The sequence below is a fragment of the Mustela lutreola genome, chromosome 7 (genome assembly GCF_030435805.1).
Source record: "Mustela lutreola isolate mMusLut2 chromosome 7, mMusLut2.pri, whole genome shotgun sequence".
In the NCBI taxonomy this organism is placed as follows: Eukaryota; Metazoa; Chordata; class Mammalia; order Carnivora; family Mustelidae; genus Mustela; species Mustela lutreola.
Window position 1 is genome coordinate 30834799 of NC_081296.1, and position 25441 is coordinate 30860239.

The 25441-nt window shown below is 43.9% G+C and overlaps 1 protein-coding gene across 7 annotated transcripts in view; it reads right to left on the reverse strand.

Moving 5' to 3' along the window:
- ATP10A (ATPase phospholipid transporting 10A (putative)) overlaps nt 1–25441 on the reverse strand; it is a 192945-nt gene that overhangs the window by 17895 nt on the left and 149609 nt on the right. For all 7 annotated transcript variants that reach the window (XM_059180235.1, XM_059180234.1, XM_059180232.1 and 4 more), the window contains 6 exons: nt 23709–23926; nt 19568–19762; nt 16535–17123; nt 8894–8997; nt 8672–8798; nt 2675–2859 (listed from right to left, as the gene is read on the reverse strand). In XM_059180235.1, coding sequence (XP_059036218.1) covers nt 2675–2859; nt 8672–8798; nt 8894–8997; nt 16535–17123; nt 19568–19762; nt 23709–23926 — 1418 coding nt within the window. The remainder of the gene's footprint in view (nt 1–2674; nt 2860–8671; nt 8799–8893; nt 8998–16534; nt 17124–19567; nt 19763–23708; nt 23927–25441) is intronic.

Genomic DNA, 25441 nt, shown 5'->3' on the forward strand with positions numbered 1-25441 from the left:
AAGAGAAAATTTAAGAAACTGTTACAGCCAGTAAGAGCCCAAGGAAACATGACAGTTAAATATAATGTGATATTCTGTATGAGATCCTGGAACACAAAAAGGACATTAGGTAAAAATTAAGACAATGTGAACATAGCACAGATTTTATTTTATTTATTATTATTATAATTATTATTATTATTTAGAGGTGGAGGAAGTATTATTATTATTATTATTATTGTTATTAATCTCAAGCAGGCTCCATGCCCAGCACAGAGCCCAGTGTGGGGCTTGATCCCACATCCCTGAGATCATGACCTGAGCCAAAATCAAGAGTTGGATGCTTAATCTTGGAACACCCAGGCACCCCAAGTATAGATTTTATTTTATTTTTTCAAAGATTTCCTTTATTTACTTGATACACAGAGATCACAAGTAGGCAGAGAGGCAGGCAGAGAGAGAGGAGGAAGCAGGCTCCCTGCTGAGCAGGCAGCCTGATGTGGGGCTCGATTCCAGGACCCTGGGATCATGACCCAAACCAAAGGCAGAAGCCTTAACCCACTGAGCCACCCAGGCGCTCCCCAAGTATAGATTTTAGTAAGTAATAACATGTCAATATTGGTTCATTGATTACTGTTAAAGATGTTAATAACAGGAAAATTTTGGTATGGATTATTTTGGAACTTTCAATACTATCATTCCAATTTTTCTATAAATTTAAAACCATTGTGCATATAAAGTTTATTTTTTAAAACATCACTAAATAGCCCAACAGCAGAAAGGAGATAACAGAAGAAAAAGTCAGTGAACTCAAAGATCAATAGAAATTAACCAATTTTACCAAGAGAAAAAAAAATAAAAAAAATGAATACAGCCTCAGGGAGCCTTGAGACAAACTAGAAGACCTGACATTCATGTCATCAGTCTTCCAGAAGAAGAGGAGAAATTGCAGTGTAGAAAAAAATGTCTGAAGAAATAAAAAATGGCTAAAAACCTGCCAAATTTAGTGAAAGACATAACCCCACAGATTCAAGTAGCTCAGCAAATCCCAGAGTATCAATCTGAAAAATTCTGTGCCCAAACACACCATAAACAAACTGCTTAAAGGCAAAATCAATCAATCAATCAAAACATCCAGAAAAAAATGTTGCATTAGCTATAGGGTAACAATGATTTGGATGACTCTTGATTTCACCTAGAAACCATGGTGAAATAAACACATTCTCTGAACAAAGGAAAGTAAGAGAATCTGTTGGCAGTAGACATACTTTAAAGGAATTGCTGAAGGAAGTTTTTCAGACAAGAAGAAAAAAAATGCCACAAGGATGCTTTTAACACTGGGGATGAAAGAAGTGTGACAGAAATGCTCAATATTCACATAAATAAAATGGGCTATTCTTTCCCTTTTGACATCTTTAAAGTATGCTTTTTGATTGAATGCACAAATTATCTGACAAGGATTTCCATCTCTGTAGCTTTCATAGAAGATGCCTACAAAGTAAAGAGGTAAAGGGACACATGGTGTGACAAGACTTCATTCTACTTGAAGTAGCAAAATACTGATTGTACTGATGACTTAAGAATGCATATTGTATTTTCTATTTTCTAGGAAAAAAAAAAGAAGCTAAAAACCCAAGTAAAGTGTTATCAAAGAAATGAGATATATTAAAATGTTTTAAGGATACTAAAACATATTACTAAAAAATGTTTTAAGGAACCCAAAGGAAGGCAGGAAAGGGAATGGAGGGATTGAAAACAGAAAGAATAATCAGGAAAAAAAAAAAAAGAAATGAAAGAAAACTACCAATATTAAGACTTCTAAACTCCACAGGGCAGCATGACACTGGTGAAGGGATAGACATGCAGGTCAGTGCAAGAGAATAGAATGTCCAGAAATAGATCTTAAAAAACATGACCAACTGATTTTCAACAAGGGTGTAAAGATGATTTAGTGGGAAAAAAAGGCTTTTCAACAAATGGTGCTGGATAAGTGAGCTATATGCAGAAGGATGAAGTTTGACCTGAACCTTAGACAAAATTCCACATAAAATGGAATATGTCTAAAGGTACAGCAATAAACTACAAAGCTTTTCGAAGAATACATAGGAATAATCTTTGTGGCTAGACACATCTTAAATGTAACAGCTAAATGATAATCTGTAAAAGAAAAAGAAAAAGAAAAAAAGAATCAGACCTCATCATACAGTTCAAAAAGACGTTTCAAGTGGGAGGTCATTCAAGGAATCGGAGCCCAGGCCAGGTTTACGAGAAGTAGATACACCCTACATACTTGGAGATTTAAATAGATAAATGTGATTGGATGAAAAGTCTAGGTGCCCAGCAAAGCGTCCGCAAGGCGACCCATCCCATCCTGAGTATATCAGTGCTGAACAGACTGGTATGCTGACTTGTGTGACTCATGAAACAATTCTCCAATATTGTTGACATGAATATGTCAGGGAAAATCAGACTTAACTTTGCATTAATAAAGTCCAGAGATGCATCCCTTAGAAATTAAGAAATCCCACCAAATCCCACATCCTTCTAGGCAATGGTAAGAAACATGCAAGGAACCCAACACAGATGTAAACACAGAGGTAGAGGGCATAGAAACGGAAGGCATTCCTGCTGCCATGAGGCTGGGTGGGTATGAAGCTGCCCCAGGCAGAGCACGGCTTCCTGGAAACCTACATACCTGGGACTCAGCATTCAGGGTGATGACTTCCTCATCATGGTCCAGCAGTTTGCAGGCATAGGCAATGTTAATGGCTGTTTCTTGTTTGTCACCAGTGAGAACCCAAATCTGCAGGCCTGCTTGACGCAATTTAGCAATGGTTTCTGGGACTCCATCTTGCAGGCGATCTTCAATCCCAGTGGCACCTGGTCAAACGTGCAAGTGTAGGTGAGCCCCCTCCGCACATGCCCTCAGACCCTTATGAGGCACGGATGCCACTGCCAACATAGCAGCGATGCTAGCATGACCCCATAGATTGGGACCTGCTTGGTGCCTTTCTCATGTGGATGATGACTCATTTCCAGACCTTTGTGAACACTTTCAGTATCTCCCTCGATTGACACGCACACAGTCAAGAATGAGTCAGAATAGCTGTGAGGCACCAAACATAATTCTCTGTACTTACGAAAAAGCACTTCCAATGCTTCCTAACAGGCGGCTAATTTTTTTTTTTTTTAAGATTTTATTTATTTATTTGACAGAGAGAAATCACAAGTAGATGGAGAGGCAGGCAGAGAGAGAGGAAGGGAAGCAGGCTCCCTGCTGAGCAGAGAGCCCGATGCAGGACTCGATCCCAAGACCCTGAGATCATGACCTGAGCCAAAGGCAGTGGCTTAACCCACTGAGCCCCCCAGGCGCCCCCCAGGCGGCTAATTTTTGACATAACAGATAACTTGGAAACCAAGCTTGTGGGGAGATGGTAGGAATGACCATATTCTGAAGGATGAAAAAGTTTTAAATATTATCCATGACATCCACAAGCTATGCTCTCAGCAGTGTTTACTGTGAGCTGCCTAAGCAGACCACACAAGCCCATTATTTCTCAAAATCAACATTACCCAGAATGTACCTTTTCCACAAACATAATTAATAAGCAGTGGGTCTCCCTACACAGTCTTCTGTACATTGGGACACATTTTATACCCAGTGCAGAAAGGTGCTCTCCAGGTCACCCTCAGTTTTTTTCCCATTGCCAACTTAATGAGATGGTCTCTATCTTCCCTCTGGAAGTATAGCACTGACCAAGGACACCTCACTGGCCCTGCCCTTCTCTTTTATGTCACACTGTTCCCTGTGCTGAGAGGCTGATACAGGCTGAATGTGTCCCCATAATTCATAGATTGAAGCCCTAACCCTCACTGTGATGGCATCAGGTGGGAAGGTAGAATACTCATGAATGAGGTTAATGCCCTTAAAATAAGGGACATAAGAGAGATGATCTCCCTCCACCATTCAAGGATACAGAAGGAAGATAGCCATCTGCAAGCCAGGAAGAGAGTCCTTTAATGAACCGAACTGGCCGCCACTTTGATATGGAACTTCCAGCCTCCATAACTGTGAGAAATGAATGTCTGCCGTTTAAGCTGTCCAGTCCGTGGTACTCTGCTATGACAGCCTGAATGACTAAAATAGACACCACTTTCCTTTCTCCTCCTAGAACAGATGAGTTGGCAGGGAGGGTGGAGTCATGTACATGTACATGAGCATAATACGTGTACAAAAAGCATGCATTTCTTAAGTATATACTATAATGCACTTTCACAAATCACACGCCTGTTGGACCAGCTCTCCAGAAGGCCCCTCAAGGGTAAGTGGCAGTCTTCTCTCTTACAACTCATGCAGTCTGTGCAGTGTGTTGGACCTGGGCCTATCTTTTATTTGAATGCACCAGAAGCCTAAGTGGGAACAGAAGGCTAAGGGGCCAGAAAAGGAGGACAAGATATTGCACCCAAGCTGCCCTCAGCTCTGAATCACAGAGTCCTCAAGAGGAGGATGAGGCAGGGGTGTAGAGCTCAAAGTCTGCTTAGGAATAAAACCATGTTATGCTCCATGTTCATTGTGAGCATATTTTTGATAACCCAGGCACTGGAAGGCCATCTGGTCTTGGACCTTCTCCCATCCCCCAGACCCCTGGTTCTAGGACAGGAAGAAACGGTATGCTCTAGGTCTCTGGCTCCCTATTTTCACCATCCAACAGAGCTGATATCTACCAAGGGATCCTAAGTAACACTTATGTTGTGGCACATTCCTGGATATCCAAGGGAAGGGGGAGGGATGATCATGTCTGCCTCCATGTACTCAAAATGTCTTATTCAGGGGCACCTGGGTGGCATAGTTGGTTAAGTATCCAACTCTTGATTTTGGCTCAGGTCATGAACTCAGGGTCGTGAGATCAAGCCCTGCATCATTGGGCCCCTGTGCTCAGCACGGAGCCTTGTTAGAGTTTGTCTCTCCATCTGTCCCTCCCCCTGTGTGTGCTCTCTCTAAAAAAAAATCTTGTTCATACTTAATAACAACAGTGATTATGGAATAATCATAATGATGGCTAACCCTGATGAATTATTTTTTTTAATTTTTTATTATTTGACAGAGAGAGAGAGAGATCACAAGTAGGCAGAGAGGCAGGCAGAGAGAGAGGGGGAAGCAGGCTCCCCACTGAGCAGAGAGCCTGGCTTGGGGCTCGATCCCAGAACCCTGAGATCATGACCTGAGCTGAAGGCAGAGGCTTAACTCACTGAGCCAACCAGGTGCCCCACCCTGATGAATTATTAAATGCCAGGCAAAAGTTTCTGCAACATCCCTAACATGTGAGTACTACAATTATCCCCACCATACAGATGTGGGAAGCAAAGGTGTGAAAGATTAGTTAGCAATGCAAGGGCTATAGTATTCCATACACAGTATGTCTCATGCTCCAAACCTCTGACCTGTACGGCTGCTCTAGGAGAACTTCGACTGTGGAACACAGCTTTGTGTGTAATTCAGCCATTTACCCATCCTTCACTAGACAGCAACTTCCTAGAGGGGCCTTGTAACTCCCCACCTTTGTATACTGGCTGCTTAGCCAGAGCTCCTTGATAAATGTCCTCTGAGAGAAAAAAAAAAAAAAAAAAAGGCAGGAATGGACTCAGAGATAAATTCAGTCCTTTGGGGAAAACCTAACACCTTGAAAATAAAGCACCTTCATTTCAGGAGCTAACTGGCCAAATAATGGGCCCTGACTGGGTTGCTGATCCTAACCTCTATGTGCAGCTTTGAATCAAACACAGAATATTATTGAACTCAGAAAGAGAATTATGTAAAGTATGTCTATCTCAGCATGAAATATGGCTAGGGATAAAGAGTATCTGAGGATAAAGTATTTGAGCTGAGGATAAAGATAAATCTCAGGGAACAGTCCTTTAAAAATTACCTGGAAACACAGTGGTCTTTCTTTAGCTCTTTAAGGTAGCTTATTAGCAATAGAATCTATGTGACTTAGAGTAAATGCCACCTCTCTACAGCCTGAGCCTCGGGAGGACCTGGCATTTTGAGTGTTATAACAGGGTAGGTAGTAGGGTTCAAGCTTGTGCCACCATGTTTCACTGTGAACAAATGTCAGGTGGCCTTTCATGCGAGGGGAGTTCCAGATGACATCTGGAAAAACAAACAGGAACGTCGGGGAAAGGGAACAGAATGTTGTCCTTTGAATTAAGGTTCTTGGCCAGAACAGTATGGAAAAGGAAATTTCAAGCACACAGTGTAAGTGGTGACCCTTCTGTAGTTCTCTGATGTTATTTAATGTAAGAATATAAATGAAAATATTTAGAAACAGTATTTGGCTGTGGGCTTATTAAAAATATAAATGGCTTGGGGCGCCTGGGTGGCTCAGTGGGTTAAGCCTCTGCCTTTGGCTCACGTCATGATCTCAGGGTCCTGGGATCGAGCCCTGCATCGGGCTCTCTGCCCAGCAGGGAGCTTGCTTCCCTCTCTCTCTGTCAAATAAATAAATAACATCTTAAAAAAATATATATATATATGGCTTACTTTACATTTCTTAAAAATGAACCAGAGAAGTTGGAGTACAGTGTCTGTGGATAAAGCTGTGGTGAACACTAAGGCGGTGGCTCTCCTATTCTCCAGCTCAGGCTGGCTCATCATTTGAACCATAAATAGCCCAGGCTGCAGGAGATGCTAAGTGTTTAACAACCAGCTAGCAGGAGGGAAGCTGATTTGTTGCATTTTCTCATTTCTGTAGTACAAATACACCCACCTTGGCCGATGTCAAACTACCAACAGCATCAAAAAGCTATGCAAAAATTCCTGGAAATTATGCAAAACAACAATAGGTGACTGCAAAATTACTGAAAATGTATGGAGAGGCTCTCCCCAGCAGGCATGACCAGACTCCAGCACACTGATGGTACCCACTATGGGCACTCCAGTGGTTCCTTCACTGACTCACCTCAGAGCCATCTGACACACCCCTGGAGATAAGCATCCACTCAGGATGACAGCAGAATGTGGCTGAATCAAGATGCTGAAAAATTCTACTATCCCAGCCCCAACAGAAAAAAAAACTGGAATAGGGATAAGTAAAAAACCTTACTTTTAGATGCTTACATAGCTGCCCAAGCAAATATCAGAATCCAAGCTAGAAAGCAATTCCCCATATGTGAAGGCAGTGACCTCAGACTCCTCACCATGTGCTGCTGAATACTAGACCCTGTGCTTGGACCTCATTAGTGCTTCACTTGGCACCCACTTTGTTCTTCCCCAGGATTATTACCCGGCAGCCAAGGAGACTGGGATGCCAAAAAGACAGTGTCACTTGCCCAGGGTCTTATGGTCTCTAGGGGACAGAGCCAGAACTGGACAACCAAGGCAAGGCTTGTAGACTCTGAAAGAAGGAAAAATAGGGGTGCCTAAAAATATAGGTGGACAGCATGGGGACTCACAGCCAAGTCCTCCAACAGTTAAGGTCTCACCCTGTGGAAAAGGGAAGAGATTCCATCTGCCTTGCTCCACAGAGTAGGACCAGTGCCCACCGGCAGAAAGGACTGGGGAAGCAAATTTTACTCCATTCGAGAGTCAGAGCTCTCCAGGGAGAGTGCCCTGCAGTGAAGGGACAGAGAAGTAAGACAGGTACAACCTGTCTATGGGCCAGGAAGACCAGCAGGAACCCCTGTCTATCCCACAGGTATGATCAACAGAGTCTTCTGGAGAAGTATGTTCTAGATATGAATAGTCCTAGTGCAGTAAATCAAAACCTGGCAGGCTAGAAAAAGCACAGCTGTCTTTCAAGTGTTTCATTTAATCACCCCCCCAGGAATACTGCTCATGAGATCTCTGTGCATCTAGATCTTGGGGCTTTTTTGAGCAGTGCATGCCTGCCTATAAGACAGCACAGGCAAAAAAGAATATTATATTAAGTGTGTTTGTTATGCTATGGAACATATTAATCATTATATTAGATATGCATATACAGATACATAGGTAGCCCAACTCCTTCATCCAGGGAGCAAGACCAAATGAATTACAGCCTTTCTGTATTAAATGAAGAGGGATGAACTCCAGGTTCTCCATGCCCCAGATATACCATCTGACTACTGGAACCACGGGATGGGCTGTGTGCTGATCACAATCCATTCCTGCTGTGGTCACAGAGAGCACATATATAAAGACTCAGCTAATTTAATACAAACTTAGTATTAATATTTTAAATATTAAAATAAATATTCTTATATATACTAATATGACCACAGTAGCAAATGGGCACATTTTAGCAAAAATGAGCTCATTTTCTTTTCATCCAAATTGAATCTATGAAACATTCATAAGATGTAAAGTGCAGCCATTTCTGGAGTCCAACAGTTTCTTTTTGTGTCAGGGGTAGGAGGTGGAGTGAGCCCTCATCTCTATTTTTGGTGGAAAAGCAGGGTTTAAAGAGAGGCAAGTCAGGTGTCACTGGGTGCCTGGTGGGACACATGGAATATCACTGAGACAGGCTGTGGTGTGAATGTTCTGTCAGGGGTGGCTGGGCCTGGGGGCCGTGCTAGCATCAGACCAGGCAGCTCCTGAACCATGCCCGGCAGGTGCAGAGCTGCCAGTGACTACAGCCATGTCAGGACCCCATCCAGGACGGTCTCTGCAAATTCCACACTGCTTGGTGCAACTCTTGCCCATGTGCATAATTACCCAACAGATGCAAATTCGTTTCCAGGCGAATGGCAGACTGGAAAAGCAGCTCTTCGCGGTTGTCCAGGGAAGATTCTGCTTCTAAGTGGCTTTGCAACCAACAGGCATACTCTTCTTCACTCAGAACCTACATGAGACACACTGGTGAGTGCCATGCAGGCGCCGAGCACCGTGAGGGTGGCGGTCAGCACCTGTGCTCCTGTGGCGGTGGCGCCCACTCACCCTCTTGGCGATGCACAAGGTGCGCAGGCCTTCCACGGCATACAGGTTGAGGTAATTCTGAGTCTTGCTTCGGATTTTCTTTTGATGCCTTCCTCTGGCGTCATCTAGGTTGGGGTAGAAGCAGAAACACAGGTAAGTACAAATAACAGTATCCAGCGGTTGGTGGACCGCTCCACAAACCTCAGGCAGCTTTGCACGGTGTTGAAACAACTTTGCACGTGCAGGCCACAAGAGAGGCCAGCACCACCCCAGAGGCTCCAGTCCAGAAGCTCCTCTCCCCCAGCTTCTGGCTAGCTTTCCATGAAAACAGCCATGTTTTGGAGTAGTTATACTCCATGTTTTGGAGTAGTTATACTCACAGACACGGAAAGCAGAACAGTGGTGCCAGGGGTGGAGGCGTGGGGAGACAAGAGGAACTGTCCAGTGGGTAAAGAGTTTGCTTTGCAAGGTAAAGTTTTGGAGATCTGTTGACCAGCTATGTGAATCCACTTAACATTACTGTATTGAGATGGTAAATTTTAGGTCATATGAGTTCTTTTTTTTTTTTTTTTTTTTTACCGCAATTACAAAGAAAAAGCTAAGTCCACTAGTAAGAGTTCTCTAAACACACACCCCTTTCGGCTTCCTGTAGACACAGCTGAGTAGACTTACTGCTTAATTAGCAAACTTCAGAAGTGCTGACTCAGAGCCTCACCCGACTGTGGCATCCACGACAAGCTGACACACACTTTCCCAAGTCGACCATTTCCATGGGTCGCCAATTATGTGTGGAAAGGCATAACGCACTTTGGTTTGTGCATGATGAAAGTATATGATGCCTGGGTCTCAGGACCAGTGCTCTAGCTGGCTGCATTTAGAATTGCATTTTGTTGCAGTGCCTTAAGCAGGAATGTCACAAGAGCATTCTTCCCCTGTGACTTACTCCCACAACCTCCAGTAAGAGACACGTGTGGAGCCCTCCACACCACTAGATTCACCCCGGGTCCATGTCATCACGTGTACGTAGCATACACGTTTCACATAAAATTTAAAGTAAAGTTTATTTTAAAAGGAACCACATCATATTTCTGACTGTTACTAATGACATTTGTTGAAATGAGACGCTCATATAAACAAAGAATTATTTGAGATTTTATTTACTTGTCAGAGAGAGAAAGAGAGAGAGCACAAGCATGGGGAGTGGCAGGCTCCCCGCTGAGCAAGGAGCCTGACACAGGACTCAATCCCAAAACTCTGGCATCATGACCTGAGCAGAAGGCAAACACTTAACTGGCTGAGCCACCCAGGTGACCCTAAACAAAGCTTTATTAGGAGTGATCCAGTGGTGTCCACTGGCCCAGGAGGTAGATATAAACAAAGGTAATTAATTATCTTCCAGTTTGTGAAAAATTGTACTTTATTTTTTTTTAAAGATTTTATTTATTTATTTGACAGAAATTACAAGTAGGCAGAGAGGCAGGCAGAGAAAGAGAGGATGAAGCAGGCTCCCTGCTGAGAAGAGAGCCAATCCCAAGACCCTGGGATCATGACCTGAGCTGAAGGCAGAGGCTTTAACCCACTGAGCCGCCCAGGCACCCCGAAAAATTGTACTTTAATAAAAAGTGCAGTTTCTATCCCCAGAACACCAGTAGTTTTACCAGACAGAATATAAGATGTGCAAATATCACATAAGACATACTTTTATTAAAAATATTATGTTTTTCATCTGAAATTCAAATTTTACTTGGCATTCAATATATTTTGTTTGCTAAATCTGGCAACTCTACTTCCACCCCTGGTCTAAGACAGGCTGTCTACAACCTGAGTCAGGTCCTGGGCAAATTGGATCTTGGAGGAACACTTTCACCTCTCAGACATGTGTTCTCCATAGAGAAGATAGCACCCCCAAGGGCCTAAAATATTGGTTCTGGGGCAAAAAAATAAAAATAAAAAAAAAAGCCCAGAAATAATTTTACTTATATACCTAAAACATACGTAGGCACTGATATATAGACAGTACATAAACAAATATACAGCATATCTGTGGCATTAAAATGTCACAGGGAGATAATTTAAAAATGTCTAAAAAGGCTCCTTAAGGGAGCAATAATGAAAAAAAGAGAGAGGGGAAACACTGCCCTTGATTGCTTTGCTTTAGGAATTTAAATTTCCTGAAAAAATGACACTGAAAAGATGACATCTTAATTTTGACTACTATTTTACTCCTGATATTGTGGTAACAATTCTCAGAAGGGGATAATAACAGTATTCCAGATGTTGACTATTACTCGAGCAAAGACGCATCTATCTGAGGGCCTTTGGAATTAGAATAATAACAATATGGCTATTATTGTTATATAATAATAACAGAGAGGGGAGGGGAGGGGAAGACTGCACTCTAGGAAAGCAGCAGCGTACAGGGGCTGAGACTGAACACTTGGTCAAAACAGACCTGATGAGCTAGAGGAAGCAGGCCAGGCAGCTCAGCACGCTAGGTGCCCTGGATGAATTGTGTGAGTGATCCCAAAGGCAGCCATACAGAGCTGCTCTGTACAGGGCTACTCACAGCAGAGCCTGGGACAGAGCCCACCCAGACCTTCAGGGAGAGAAGCAGCGACTGCCCTGCCTCATCCCCTCACTCCTCCAGACTTGCAAACACAGCCTGCTCTGCCACTTGAGGTAAGACCTGTTTCTGATTCTTACTTGACCTCTCCCTTGTAGTTTCCCACCACACCAGTGATTGCACAGTCACTGGGAAGAGCCAATGTTAGGGTTTGTAGGATTCGTTCTTTGTGAATGCTGGGATATGTCTATATTCTGATGGAGGGGTCAAGATGGTAGAAAGAACTCAAACTCAAAGTGGATGAGCACCGAGGAGCTGGGGGCACCTGCAAAGAGTGTATTGGGCGATGTCCTAGAAAGCAAACCCATGGACCCCCAGAGTTAGGTGGTCAGCCTGGCTCTTCGGCACTCATCTCAGACTACAGGCATTCTAACAGTCGCATTGTATTTTAAGTGATACTCACGCAATATCAGCCTCTTCTTTCTGATATTCTACAAGCAACGCAGAGCCCATGGGCTTTTCTATTTAAGGTAGTGGGAAGAATTCTGGGTCTGCAACACAGCTGCCTGGGTTATGAGCAACATCATGGGCAGAAGTGGAACCAATGCTACCTAGAGCCTTCTGATGGGTGGTGGCAGCCTGAGGAGCCCACAGAGAAGGTCCCTGTAGCCACATTTGGGTGCTGGTTGGGGAAGGATTGGGAGGGTATGCAAAGTGTCAAACAGTAACAGCTCCCATCTGTCTTTAAAGATGACTCCCACGTCACTGACCTCAAAATGCAGGAGGAGTGAAAGGAGCCTACTCCGGCTCTGGCTGAGCAGTACAGTTGGACACCGCAGCAGAGTCCCTACCAGAGCATGCCTGGCAATGCTCTGAGGACATTCTCAGAGGAAAATGGCCACTCTGACTCATGATTTTGACATGTGGTCTAAAACGCTCAAAGTGGTATTTCCATTTCTTCTATACTTGAGTCAAATTTATTTCTCTTATAGGGAGATTAATCTTGGCCAGGTGGTAGAACAAGAAGGTGAATTCCCTTCCTTTTTCATGCATGCATTTACTGATTTACTCAATAGCAGGAGTGTGTGAGGCCCATGCTAGGTGGTGGGCTACTCTCCGTAGTCTGGAGTCCAGAGTCCGGAGTCTGGAGCAGTCTGGGTGTTTGTGTTTTAAACAGCACACCATGTGGCAACTGTACCACACCTCAAGAAGTGTATCTTAAGGGGAAGGAACCAGAGAAAAGGGAAAAGGACCTAAACTTGTACTCTGTACTTAACATCAGACCAGACACTGTGCTAGGAGCTTGGATAGGGGCTTCCTATGAGGTCCGCATCCTGATTTCCTTTGTGTGGAGGGGAAACAGGCAAACAATGTTAAGTGACTTACTCAGGGTCATTTTAGCCCATAAATGTAGACCTAGGATTTGAACAGATGTCTATAGGTACCGTGGTGGGGTGGAGTCCTTGCTTTCTACCTGATCCCACACAATGTCCAAGACACAGTCGCGTCCTAAGAACACAACACACTCTAATACAGTCATATCCAAAATCAGCATAGTCTCCTCTTCTCTTTTTTTGGTAAAAGTGTTAAATATCTTTGAAAAAAGGTCTTAAATATCGGAAGGAATCCAGAGGATAATACTTGTGTGCCTACCTCATTTTATCACCAGCACACAGGCACAGCAGCTTGGCTATAATGGCTCTGGTGAAGTGCTCTGCAAGCCTGTTCCTCTCCACACAGAACCAACCCACAAAGTAGAAGTTGAATGATTTATACATAGTACCAGGGTGTCACCAGTGGATATCTTCAAAGTGACCTCCCAAGGTGACAGCTCCTCTCTTGAGAACCCAACAGGGTCTTGGAACCTCCTGAATCTTAAGTTGTTGGATGTCTACATGTAGCTCTTCCTTGTCCCAACCTATCTGACCTGCACACTGCTTGGAAATTCCCAGAGTAAGGTGGAGAGCTATACAAATGGTTTATTTTTAATTTGTCCCTCTCGATGCCATGGTTTGAGCAATTTGTAACTAGAGCAATGTCATCCTTTTAAGTGTCTCTTTCATGGTGGAAAAGATAGAAGGCTTTGCTTCTTAGCTATAGTTATCTAGATATGGGTAATAATTTCCTTCCAGAGACCTGCAGGAGATGGACAGTAGCAGAGGAGGTGAGCACAAGAGCAAAGCTACATTGGGGCTGCAGGATTAGGTGGAGGGGGCTACAAGGCTCCCCAGCCTGCATAGAGTCTCCCAGCAAACAAACCCCCCACCCTGACCTTGAAGTTGACTATGAGTGGTAGGAGTTGTTTGTTTGCACTTTGTCTAGAAATTTGAGGCTGCTTCCTCATTTAAAAGAGTGATCTGCCAGCAAAGTACAAGTGTGGTGACTGCTGCAGCCTTCTTGGTTGCTCTTTTGTCCCTTGCACAGCTCAGAACAGTCTCTGGCCCTCTCTGTATGGAGGGGGTCCTACTTTCCACCCTGTCCTACCATCCTACCCTTGTTTGCTTGTGCTACTGCAGGCCTTTTACCTTATATATGACTTGCTGTATGTGGTAAAATCTGAAATACAGTGGCCATTAAATTATCTTTTATGAAAGGCTGTGGAATAGCACAAAGATGATTTTTTATTTAACAGTAGAATTAAATCTGCACAGATAATTGCCATAGCTGTTTTCCTTTGCAGATATAAAATCAGATTTCAGAATAAAGGAGGCTTGTAAAATGTATTTGGAAGCTTTCCTTCCTCTTCTTTTTTAGAACAGTTTGAGGATAGGTATTACTTCTCTTGTAAAGTTTAGGCAGAATTCATCTATGAATCCATATGGTCCTGGACTTTTATTTTATTTGGTTTTTTGATTATCAATTCAAATTTGCTACTATTAGTCTGTTCAGATTTTCTATTTCTTCTTGAAATAGAAAATTTTCCATTTCTATTTTCTATAGAAAATCTTTCTATTTCTTCTTCAATTTAAGAATATTGTATGTTGCTAGAATTTCATCTATTTCTTCTAGGTTGTCCAATTTGTTGGCATATAATTTTTTCGTATTTCTGTGGTGTTAGTTTTTACTTCTCCTTTCTTGTTTCTGGTTTTATTTGGGTCCTTTTTTTTTTTAAATTGATGAACCTGGCTAAGGGTTTTATCAATTTTGTTTATCTTTTTCAAAAGAACAAGCTCTTTGTTTCAAATATTTTTTTCCACTTTTGTTTTGTTTTGGTCTATATGTCATTTATTTTTGCTATGGTCTTTACTATTTCCTTCCTTCTACTCCTCTTGGTCTTTGTTCTTCTTTTACTAATTCCTTTAGGTGTAAGGTTACATTGTTGGAGCTTTTTCTTGTTTTTTTTTGAGGTAAGCGTCCATTGCTATGTATTTCCCTCTTATGGTCCCTTTTGCTGAATCCCATAGGTTTTGGACCACTGTATATTCATTTTCTTTCTTTCTTTCTTTTTAGGTTGCTTAGCATCATATTGTTTAGAGTCCACGTGTTTGTCTTTTCCTTCATTGTCATTTTTTACCCCGCAATAAATGGTGGGAAAATTGGACAGCCACATGCAGAAGAATGAAACTGGACTATCTTACATCATATACACAAATAAACTCAAAATGGATTAAAGACTTAAAATGGAGACCTGAAACCATAAAAATCCTAGAAGAGAACATAGGCAGTGATTTCTCTGACACTGGCCATAGCAACATTTTTTTAGCTAGGTCTCCCGAAATAAAAACCCCAAAACAAACAAAAAATGAAAACAAAGAAGAACCCCAAACAAACAAAAAACCAAAACAAACAAACAACCAAAAAAACTATCGGGATGACATTAAAATAAAATCTTTCTGCACAGCAAAGGAAACAATCAAGGAAATTAAAAGGCAACCTACAGAAACGCACAATGAAGAAAATTCTTGGAATGCAAAATCAGCCTATGAATCAGATTCTATGTCCACTCCAACATGGAACCCCTGGGGTGGAAAGGCAAATCCTGCCCTCTGGTAGGTTATTGCCATGAAAAGCTGTCCAAACTGTTTTCAGAGACATGTTTACAAACTGGGAGGCAACAGCTCTGCCAAGGGAAAAGGATTTCATCTGCAGCAATCCTCCAGGACACTTTCCCACAAGGAAGTGGGGCTGCACTTGGGAGCCAGGAGTCCTGCTCTGAGGCACTGAGATTACAGTGAAAGGATTATGAAAGTAAAGTATTCTCTAGCTCCATCCCAGAGCGCTGGAAAGGCTATATATCCTGTGGATAGGGTTTCATAGCAGGCCGTGCCTAGAGATGTTTTCAGTATACAACAGACAGGGGGACTATGGAGGCCAGGCAGCAGAGCCATCTGACAGCAGCATCCTCACCGCCATCCCACCTTTCCCCCCTGGAGGTCAGATGTGTAAGGCTTCACATTCCAAGTAGAGAGGAAGGGTGACCAGGTTTAGAAATGGGAACCTAGGCCATTGTAAGGCCCAGAAGACAAGGCCTAGAAGGAGGTTCAAGCAAGCCCTTCTCCTGGATAAATTTCCACTAACACCAGTGGTTTTCAAATTCCTCTTTTTTTAATACAGAAGTTATATGGAACTCTGGTACACAAAAGAAACTGAGAGGGAGCTGCTCTGTGCAAAGGTGGAACAGATGACAGTGGCTGAGCAGCCAGCAGCCTCCACCACGTAGGCTCTCATTGTGGCCTGAGGCAGCTCCACAACTGGGCTATAAACCATGACCTGGCTTCACAGCCGCCCTGGTCCAGGCAATCACAGAGTAGGAAAGAACACTCTGGAACATCTAGTCTAAAAGTTCTTAACTTTCATTGTCCAGATTTAAAATGATGCTAGGCCTCACCCTGAGTGACCCCCGACCCCACTGTTCTAAGGTGAGTTCAGGTACTGAAGCCCTCTATCCCCCACCCCTAGTGCATTCTAGTCCAAACTCCTCAAAGGAGGAAAGGGTGATCCAGAAAGGCAAATCTCTGATGGACATTGCTTTAGAAAAAGCTCAATAGAAATCACTTTACCCATGAGAAGGGACTGAGGGACTGAGGGAAGGGGCTAATTTCTTGGGACTTCCAACCTGGACCTGGGGGGTTACTGCCCAGTGGAGGGGAGCTAGATACCTGAGGAGCAGGGGAGCAAGAGGTCCATGACCACTGAGTCAGCTCCTTTGGTGTAGACATTGATCTCATCGGTGAGTGGATGCCGGATCACCACTGACATTCTCTTGCGGATGGAGTCGAAACCCAGTGTGTGCAGGAGCTCAAAGGTGAGCCTGCCCAGGTGGGGCAGTTCCACGGACACCTGGTCATGCAGCCGGTCCACCAGCGCGCAGTTGTAGGCCCGGGCAGCATACACAAGCGCTGCCTCATCGGGGCTCTCTGCCTCATAGCGCAGCTCCCGTTCCTGCTCCTGCTCCAGCTCTAGCTTCTGCTCCTGGGCAGTGTGCTCTGAGGCCCAGCTTGCAGCCCCGCTGCTATAGCCATTGCTGGCGATGGCCGCAGCTGGGTGGCCTAGCCTCTCCTCCAGCTTGAACAGTGTGCTGTCATTGGGTAGGGTGGACAGAAAGTTGGACCCTGACTTGTGGGCGGCTTTGCTGGTGGCCAGGCTCCCAATGCTGCTGCAGCCTGAGGTCAGGCGGCTCGGTGAGAACCTCCGTAGGAAGTCTTCTATCGTCTTCACAGGGGACTTCACCTCAAATCTCACCCTCACCTGCAAGAGAAGCAGTTAGAAGATACATGAGGTATATCCAGAGGCCTCACCCAAACTGCCACAGGCACTCCCCCACTTTCCTAGTGGGGGCTCAGAGCACAGAGTTCCCATTTCCTAGATTTTGGAGGATAGGCTAGAAACTGCAACTAGAGCCAGCATTTCTTCCTTGAGACCATTCTTTGGCCTCTTCCATTTCACTTAAAAATTAGCAGTATACATTCTTTTAGAATGATATCACCTGGGTAGCCAGATAGAGGCCTGGGACTGACTCAGGGAGTGTGTGGCTAGCGGTACCTGTAGGCTTTGAGATAATCTCCTTGTCTACCTATCCCCATACTGTAGTGTCCCACTGCTTGCCGAAAAGGTTCAGAAGAGCATACTTGTCACTACTGCCTGGCACAAAACCCAGCTTCCCCACCCCACCCAATCACAAGAAGCATTGACAAAAGACCAGCTTATATAGTCCTTTGAGCTGTGTCCATATAAAATTTAAATAACACTCCCAAACCCAAAAGAAATTTCATAAACAAATTAAATGCTTGGACAAATTCAGGATTCAAATCATTTAGCACATTTTTTTAAAGCCACAATAAATCACTTGTCTTCTAACAAGAAATGAAAACAACAAAATGACAGTTATATACATTTGCCAGCATTCCAAAAAGCTCACTGATGGAGCAACAGCAATACTTTATTTAAACGAGTACTGTTTACTAATGCTAGTATAATATGCCTATTTTAAACTTCCTACTAGAAGATGGATCTAGAGCAAATGTTGCAACAAGCAAAACATTGAATTATAGTTAGCTTTCAATTTTCATCCTTTTTCCCATGTGTCCAAAGTTATAAGTTATGTAATAGCCTGCAGAAAAGTCAGGCATTTGGTAAAGCAGGGAACATGGGACCAATTTTGATAAAGGTGTTTCTTCTTTGTTCCCGTTATGACTTTAAATGTGCTATATATTCAAGGGGCAGTTTCAAGCAGTCACACTGGAGCTCCTGCTGGCTCCAAATACCCTGGGAGATAGCACTGACGAGTATGTGGCAAGGGGAGTGCATTCAGAGACCTACTCGTCTTCAGAGAGTGGGGGATTAAATATTCTGCTCCCTATGTGGAAGGCACTGCGTATGTGACCATCATCACATGCCTCAGTTACATTAGGGTCTCCCTCACTTATTCAGTAGTTGCAACAATGCCGGAGTCTCAGACAGGTCTAACTAGAAACCAGACACTTCTCCAGGGATGCATGCCAGCGGGACTGAATATAGGGCGGTGGAAGAACCCAAAGGCCAGATAAGGGATGCTGGGCAGCTAAGAGGTGAGCTGCACCAGGAAATCCTCTCGCCTAAGGCAGATGGCGCAATCCTGTGGTCTCCAGGTGGAGGGACCTTGTCTGCTCTGAATTCACCAGGCCCCCTGGGGCTTTTGCAGGTCATGTGGCAGGAGCAGGAGCATGAGGGCAGGGGGCTGTGTTACTGGCAGATCTGCTGCTGTGAAGAGGGCAGAGACCATTGGTTTACCCCACATCCCACACCAATGGTTCCATCAGTGGAACCTGCTAGAAGGGTTGACTCAGAGGAGGAAAAGGGGTCTGGGAGAGTGGGGGGTTGAGGGGCAGACCTATGGCATGCATCTAGCCCCATGGTATCTTTATTTTTACCCATTTAAAGTTGCTTAGCTTCATTATGCACATCCCTCCTTAGGTGCACCACCCCCCCCCTCCACACACTCCTCCCAGTGAGTACAGGACTTTCTGAGAACAACCAGGATTATAGAGGACATGTTTGCACATGCAACTTTACTCTCTTCACAGAAAACCTTATAATTAACCCCCCAAAAAACCAACTTGGGTATTGCTGTTACTACCACCTTAAGTAACTTCTGATTGATTCTTGACACTTATCCTTGAAAGACAATGTTAAAGACCCTTTTTACATCAAATACATTTATTGTATGCTAAGACCTATGCTCAGAGCCCTTCCTCTAAACCCTCACCACTACCCCCCTGTCACAGATAAGGTGCCTAAGGCATAGGAGGGGAATGGCTTGCCCAAAGCCACTCAGCCAGTTGGTAAAGTCAGGATTCAAGTCCAGGAGATTTGTCTGGGCCCTGAGCCTGTCCCATTCACTCTCTTGAGAATTAGGAACCCTGAACTTTATTGTAGATTATGCAGGGCAGCCCCACTCCATAGGTTGTTGTATGTCCCACCCATCATGGGCTCAGAAGTTTTTCCTCTCCACTTGGCCCCAATTCCCTTACCTGCCCACCATAGCCCGGGGACAGCACCACAGAACCAGTGAGCAGCCCTCCATGAAGCCTGCTGCTAACCTCCCATTAAACCTGAGAGGTGCTGAGCAGTCTTGCTGGAAAGGTTAGACTGACAACATTGGGCCCACACTGAAGGTCAAAGTCTCGGCTTCACAGAGATACCCCAGAACCTACCTTTTGTCGTGGCTGATCCGGGGATGTGACTACTACTGTATTGCAGATGGTGAGTGCAATGAAGAAGTCAAACACGTCAGAGAGCTCCGGGGACAGGTGGGCCAGCGGGTGTTCCTGGTGCCTTGTGATAGCCAGGCACCTGTCACATTCACTCACCTTATCAAACAGCTTTGGATCAGGTGTAATGTCTTTCTCCTGGAAGAAGACAGAGAATGAGAGGTGAGTATAACCCAGTGAAAACGTCTTAGGCTTGACTGTTTAAGGCACTCTGATTTTATTATAAGCTGTAAAGACACCTTCATCTGACTCATGTACATATGCCATTTTATAGTGATGAATAATGTATAATTGGTAGAAGAATACATGACCTACATATGAAATGAAAAGCATATGTTCTTATATATAACACGTGTTCTCATTATAAAGTAATACAGCAAAGAATATATTATTCTAACATATCTGACTCAGAGAGACTTGAAAAAGACAAAGAGGAAAATTTAACAAATCTGTATCACACCACCTCACAGTTATACATACTTTTTGAAACACATACTTCTTTGTCTCCTTCTAGTCTTTTTTCTTCATCGAATATTTTATACATTTAACTTCATCAAATATTTTATACATTTCCTTTTGACATAAACCCAGAAGTGGAATTTCTGAACCATATAGTAATTCTATTTTTTAGTTTTTGAGGAACCTCCATACTATTTTCTGCAGTGGATGCACCAGTTTGCATTCCCATCAACAGTGTAAGAGGTCCCTTTTCCCCATAACCTTGTCAACACTTCTTATCTCTTGGCTTTTTGATGACAGCCATTCTAAAAATGTGTGAAGTGATACCTCATTATGCTTTTGATTTGCATTCCCACCTTAAAATTATACAATGTTATATGTCAATTATATCTTAATAAAAAATTTATACATTGGCAGTGTACATTTTCCCCAAAACACTATATACAGTTGATCCTTGAACAATGCAGGTATTGGGGCACTGACCCATGTGGAGGCAAAAAGTCTATATAACTTTTGACATTCCTAAAATTAGCCTACTACTAATTGGAGGCCTTACTGATAACACAAACAGTTGACTAATAATAAATTTGTTTGTTATGTGTATTATGTACTATATTCTTATAATTATGTAAGTTAGAGAAAATAAAATATTATTATGAAGGGGCATCTGGGCGGCTCAGTTTGTTAAGCATCTGCCTTCGGCTCAGGTCATGATCCCAGGCTCCTGGAATGGAGCTCCACGTCGGGCTCCTTGCTCAACAAGGAGCCTGTTTTTCCCTCTACCTCTGCCCCTCCTCCCCATTCATGCTCTCTCTCCTGCTCTCAAAATAAATAAACACAATCTCTAAAAAATTTCTTTAAAAGTAAATATTATTATAAAAATCATAAAGAGGGCGCCTGGGTGGCTCAGTGGGTTAAAGCCTCTGCCTTAGGTTCAGGTCATGATCCGAGGGTCCTGGGATCAAGCCCCCCATCGGGCTCTCTGCTCAGCAGGGAGCCTGCTTCCTCCTCTCTCTCTGCCTGTCTCTCTGCCTACTTGTGATCTCTGCCTATCAGATAAATAAATAAAATCTTTAACAAAATCATAAAGAAAGTACAGTACTGGATTTATTTTTAAAGACAGTCTCTTCAGTAAATGGTGCTAGGAAAATTGGAGAGATATATTTAGAAGAATGAAAGTTGACCATTCTCCTACACTGTACACAAAGATAAACTCGGAATGGATGAAAGACCTCGGTGTGAGACAGGGATCTGTCAAAATCCTAGAGGAAAACATAGGCAGTAACCTCTTTGACAATGGCCACAGCAATTTCTTTCAAGACATGTCTTCAAAGGCAAGGGAAACAAAAGTGAAAATGACCTTTGGGACTTCATTAAGATAAAAAGCTTCTTCACAGCAAAGGGAACAGCCAACAAAACACAGAGGCAACCCACAGAATGGGAGATACTTGTAAATGACACTACAGATAAACGGCTAATATCCAAGATCATAAAGAACTTCTCAAATTCAATATCCAAAAAACAAATAATCAAGTCAAAAAATGGGCAGAAGACATGAACAGACACTTCTCCAAAGAAGACATACAAATGGCTAACAGACACATTAAAAATGTTCATCATCACTAGCCATCAGGGAGATTCACATCAAAACCACATTGAGATAATACCTTATACCAGACTGAATGGCAAAAATTGGCAAGGCAAGAAAGAAAAAATGTTGAAGAAGCTGTGGAGAAAGGGGAATCCTCTTACACTGTTGGTGGGAAGGCAAGTTGGCATAGCCACTCTGGAAAACAGTAGGGAGGTTCTACAAAAACTTAAAAATAGAAATACTCTATAACCTGGCAATTGCACTACTGGGTATTTACCATAAAGATAGAGATGTAGTGAAAATAAGAGGCATGTGCACCCCAATGTTCATAGCAGCAATGTCCACAATAGCCAAACTGTGGAAAGAGCCGAGATGCCCTTCAACAGAAGAATAGATAAAGAAGATGTGGTCCATATATACAATGGAGTATTACTCAGCCATCAGAAAGGATGAATACCCAACTTTTGTACCAACATGAATGGAACTGGAGGAGATTATGGTGAGTGAAATAAGTCAAGAAGAGAAAATAAATTATCATATGGTTTCACTTTTATTTGTGGAACATAAGGAATAATATGGAGGACATTAGGAAAATGAAGTGGGGGGAGGAATCAGAGAGGGAGACAAACCATGAGAAACTATGGACTCCAGGAGACAAACTAAGGGTTTTAGAGGGGAGGAGGTTGGGAGATGGGTTACTCTGGTGACGGGTATTAAGAAGGGCACAGATTACATGGAGCACTGGTTATTATATGCAAACAATGAATCATGGAACACTACATCAAAAACTAATGATGTAATGAATGGGGACTAACATAACACAATGAAAAAAATTATAACAAAAAAATAAAAATAAAAATCTGTGTAAATGGCCTTGCACAGTTCAGGCTTGTGCTGTTCCAGGGTCAACTGCCGTCTGAACTTTCCCAGGCTTTTTTTTTTTTTTTTTTTTAAGATATTATTTATTTATTTGACAGAGAGAGAGAGATCATAAGTAGGCAGAGAGGCAGGTGGAGAGAGAGGAGGGAAGCAGGCTCCCTGCTGAGCAGAGAGCCCTGAGCAGGGCTTGATCCCAGGACCCTGAGATCATGACCTGAGCTGAAGGCAGACACTTAACCCTGAGCCACCCAGGCCCCTCAGGCTTTTAGGGATCATTTGAAAATATAACTTTGAATAACTTCAAAACAGACATACAATGATTCATTTGGCCATTCTTTTATCACTGAATACATTTTTTTTTTCTCCACTGATAAACTGCTTTGCACAAAAAACTGGCTGAATCAGTAAATTCCTAGGTCAGAAAGTTTGAATATTTTAAATACTCCTGGAACCATATTGCTAGATCAATGTCAGGAAAGCTTTGCTCCAACACAGTCCTCCTCCTGTCAGGCATGAGAGCCCTCCTCCCAGGTGCCCCTGTGTAAACCCACCAATCAGCAACTGCAGTGTAATGGCAGCCTCTATATGGGTTTCTAAGGACAGAAGAGACTCAGGCCACCACAAAGTGATCAAAATGGATTCTCTCTCTCTGCTCTTAAAACATTTCAGAAGTGAAAGGATTTTTTAGAGATCCTCATTCACTCACTTCTGGAAATTTCCCTGCCTGACCAGAAGGGTCCATAAATGTTTAGGCAGCTGGCAAGGCAAAGGGGAAAGAAGTTTATTGGATTTGGGCTCCTCTAATGAAAACTCCCCCCCCCCCCCCCGCCGGCTTTACTTTTTCACAGTTGTCATCTTGCTCTGATGTTTTATTCATTCCATTTGGCAGGACGGACTTCCTCTCCAGCACCCATCTGGATAGTTCACTGGCATTCCCCCATCCTTAGGGCCCAAGGCCAAGGGGCCATGTCAGTGTTTTAGGGGGAAGGTGTTGGCCACAAAAGTTCTGTTAACTGAGCAGAGCCAGGCCCCCCAACAGCAGCTGATGCATACTGTTACATGTAGACACTTTGGAGGAATGGAGGGAAGCAGCAAGGCCAGGAAAGGTGACGCTGCCCCAGCATTGGCAGCTGCCATGCTCTAAGTGGGACTCACCATGGGGCTACTGAAGGCTGTGTGCTTGGATAGCATGCTGGCCCGCTTGGCCTCGGCCCGGCTGCCTGTGCGCCGATGGGACTTGGTGCTCTGGCTCCTATGCATGACTCGGACGCTTTGGTGGCTCCCTACGCTGCCACGCTGGGGCAGCGAGCCCCCTCTGGGCACTGCCTCTTCCTCTTCTGAGTCTGCTTCCTGGTACCTGGCCAGACGCTGGGCTGTGGGCAGAGGGACACGGGGTGACACATCACAAGGAGGGTAGGAAAATGAAAATGATTCTGAGCACTCATCACCCTCGCTTGCTTAAAGGTAAGGCCACATCTAATGAGAGTTTCCACTGAGAGGTGGAGGCCGCTTTCATTTTATCTGGACCTACAGTCAAACTGGTGAGGCTGACATTCTTAGCCCACTGCACAGATAAGCGCACTGAGTCATAGAGAACATAAGGAACTTGCTAATAAGCATACAGGACTCATCCAGGTCAAGGTGATGCCAAAGCTCAGGTCCAGTGCCTTTTGGTACAGTAGCCATCCCAGTCCACAAACAAGTAAGGAGTAGACAGAGATCGGTTCACATACAGCCCCTCCATTCGGGCGGACCCCAGGTGTGATGAATGGGGTTTGGGCAGCAGATGACAGGGACAAAGGAGGGGAAGACGATGAAGGCCTAGCCCACAGAATAGCCTGGCTCCAGGATTTGCCCTTTAACTTGGGGTCGTAGAAGCACCTGGCTCACTGGGGCTGTCAGGACATGTCACAAGTTGAATCTCTACCCTGTACTCACACAAAAGTAATGGTTCTCAGGCTGTGTTGATGGTGCTTTCCTATGAGAAATCCTTGTTCAAGGCCAGGTAGGTGGTAGGTACTGCCTGCATTTACCCTGTATGGATGAAGCCTTACCCAACAGGGAAACTCAGTCCTTGTGGGTTGCACAGGGTGGACAAATGCTGCCAGGATAGAGACCCAGCAGGCAAGGCTCCACTAAAGACGACCTTGACTGCATTGTTATGCTTGAGCCCTCAAGGCGGCACTTCCCAGAAAAAGTCCCTGTGGTCCTGTGACCCCTCAGTGAATTACAAGGTCCTTCTGCACTGCTTCTTGCTAATGGATGGCTCTGAACACATTTTTCTGGCTTTGCCCAGTTAGTTCGACTTGTTTCATTATGGATGAGCAAGGAGACTATTCATGAAGATTACTCATTCAAAACAACCAATTACTAGGAACTCCAAAAGCATGTCGAGTGCTGGGTGTGAGCACAAGGTATCTCCGCACATGGTCTGCCTGAGGGGCTGAGAAGGGCCCTCTAATCTGGGCATGTCTGTGGCGTTGATCTGTCCTATAAGACAGGCCTTATATTCAACATCTTTATTTAGGAAGACTTTTCTTTAGGGATGGGAAAAACAGAAAAAAAACAGAGGTAAGAAAAGGTGAGTCATCCATGGTCACAAGGCCAAATAACTGCCGACACCAGGATTCAACTCAGGGAGTCCCTTACCCCAGAAGTAAATCTCCTCCTGCCCATCCCACCTACGCCTGGCTGATGGATGTCCCAGTTTGGTAGTAAATGAACGACAAGGAAGAACAAAACCCAGATGCAGTGCTGTCAAGCTTCTGGGCTTGTGCATTAGGAGCCTGGTGTCAACCCCTCGAAGGATGGCAGTCCGTACCACCCTCTTGCAGCACTAGATGGATATTAGTCTAAAAGAAGCAATCCCTCAGACCACTGCTGATGTG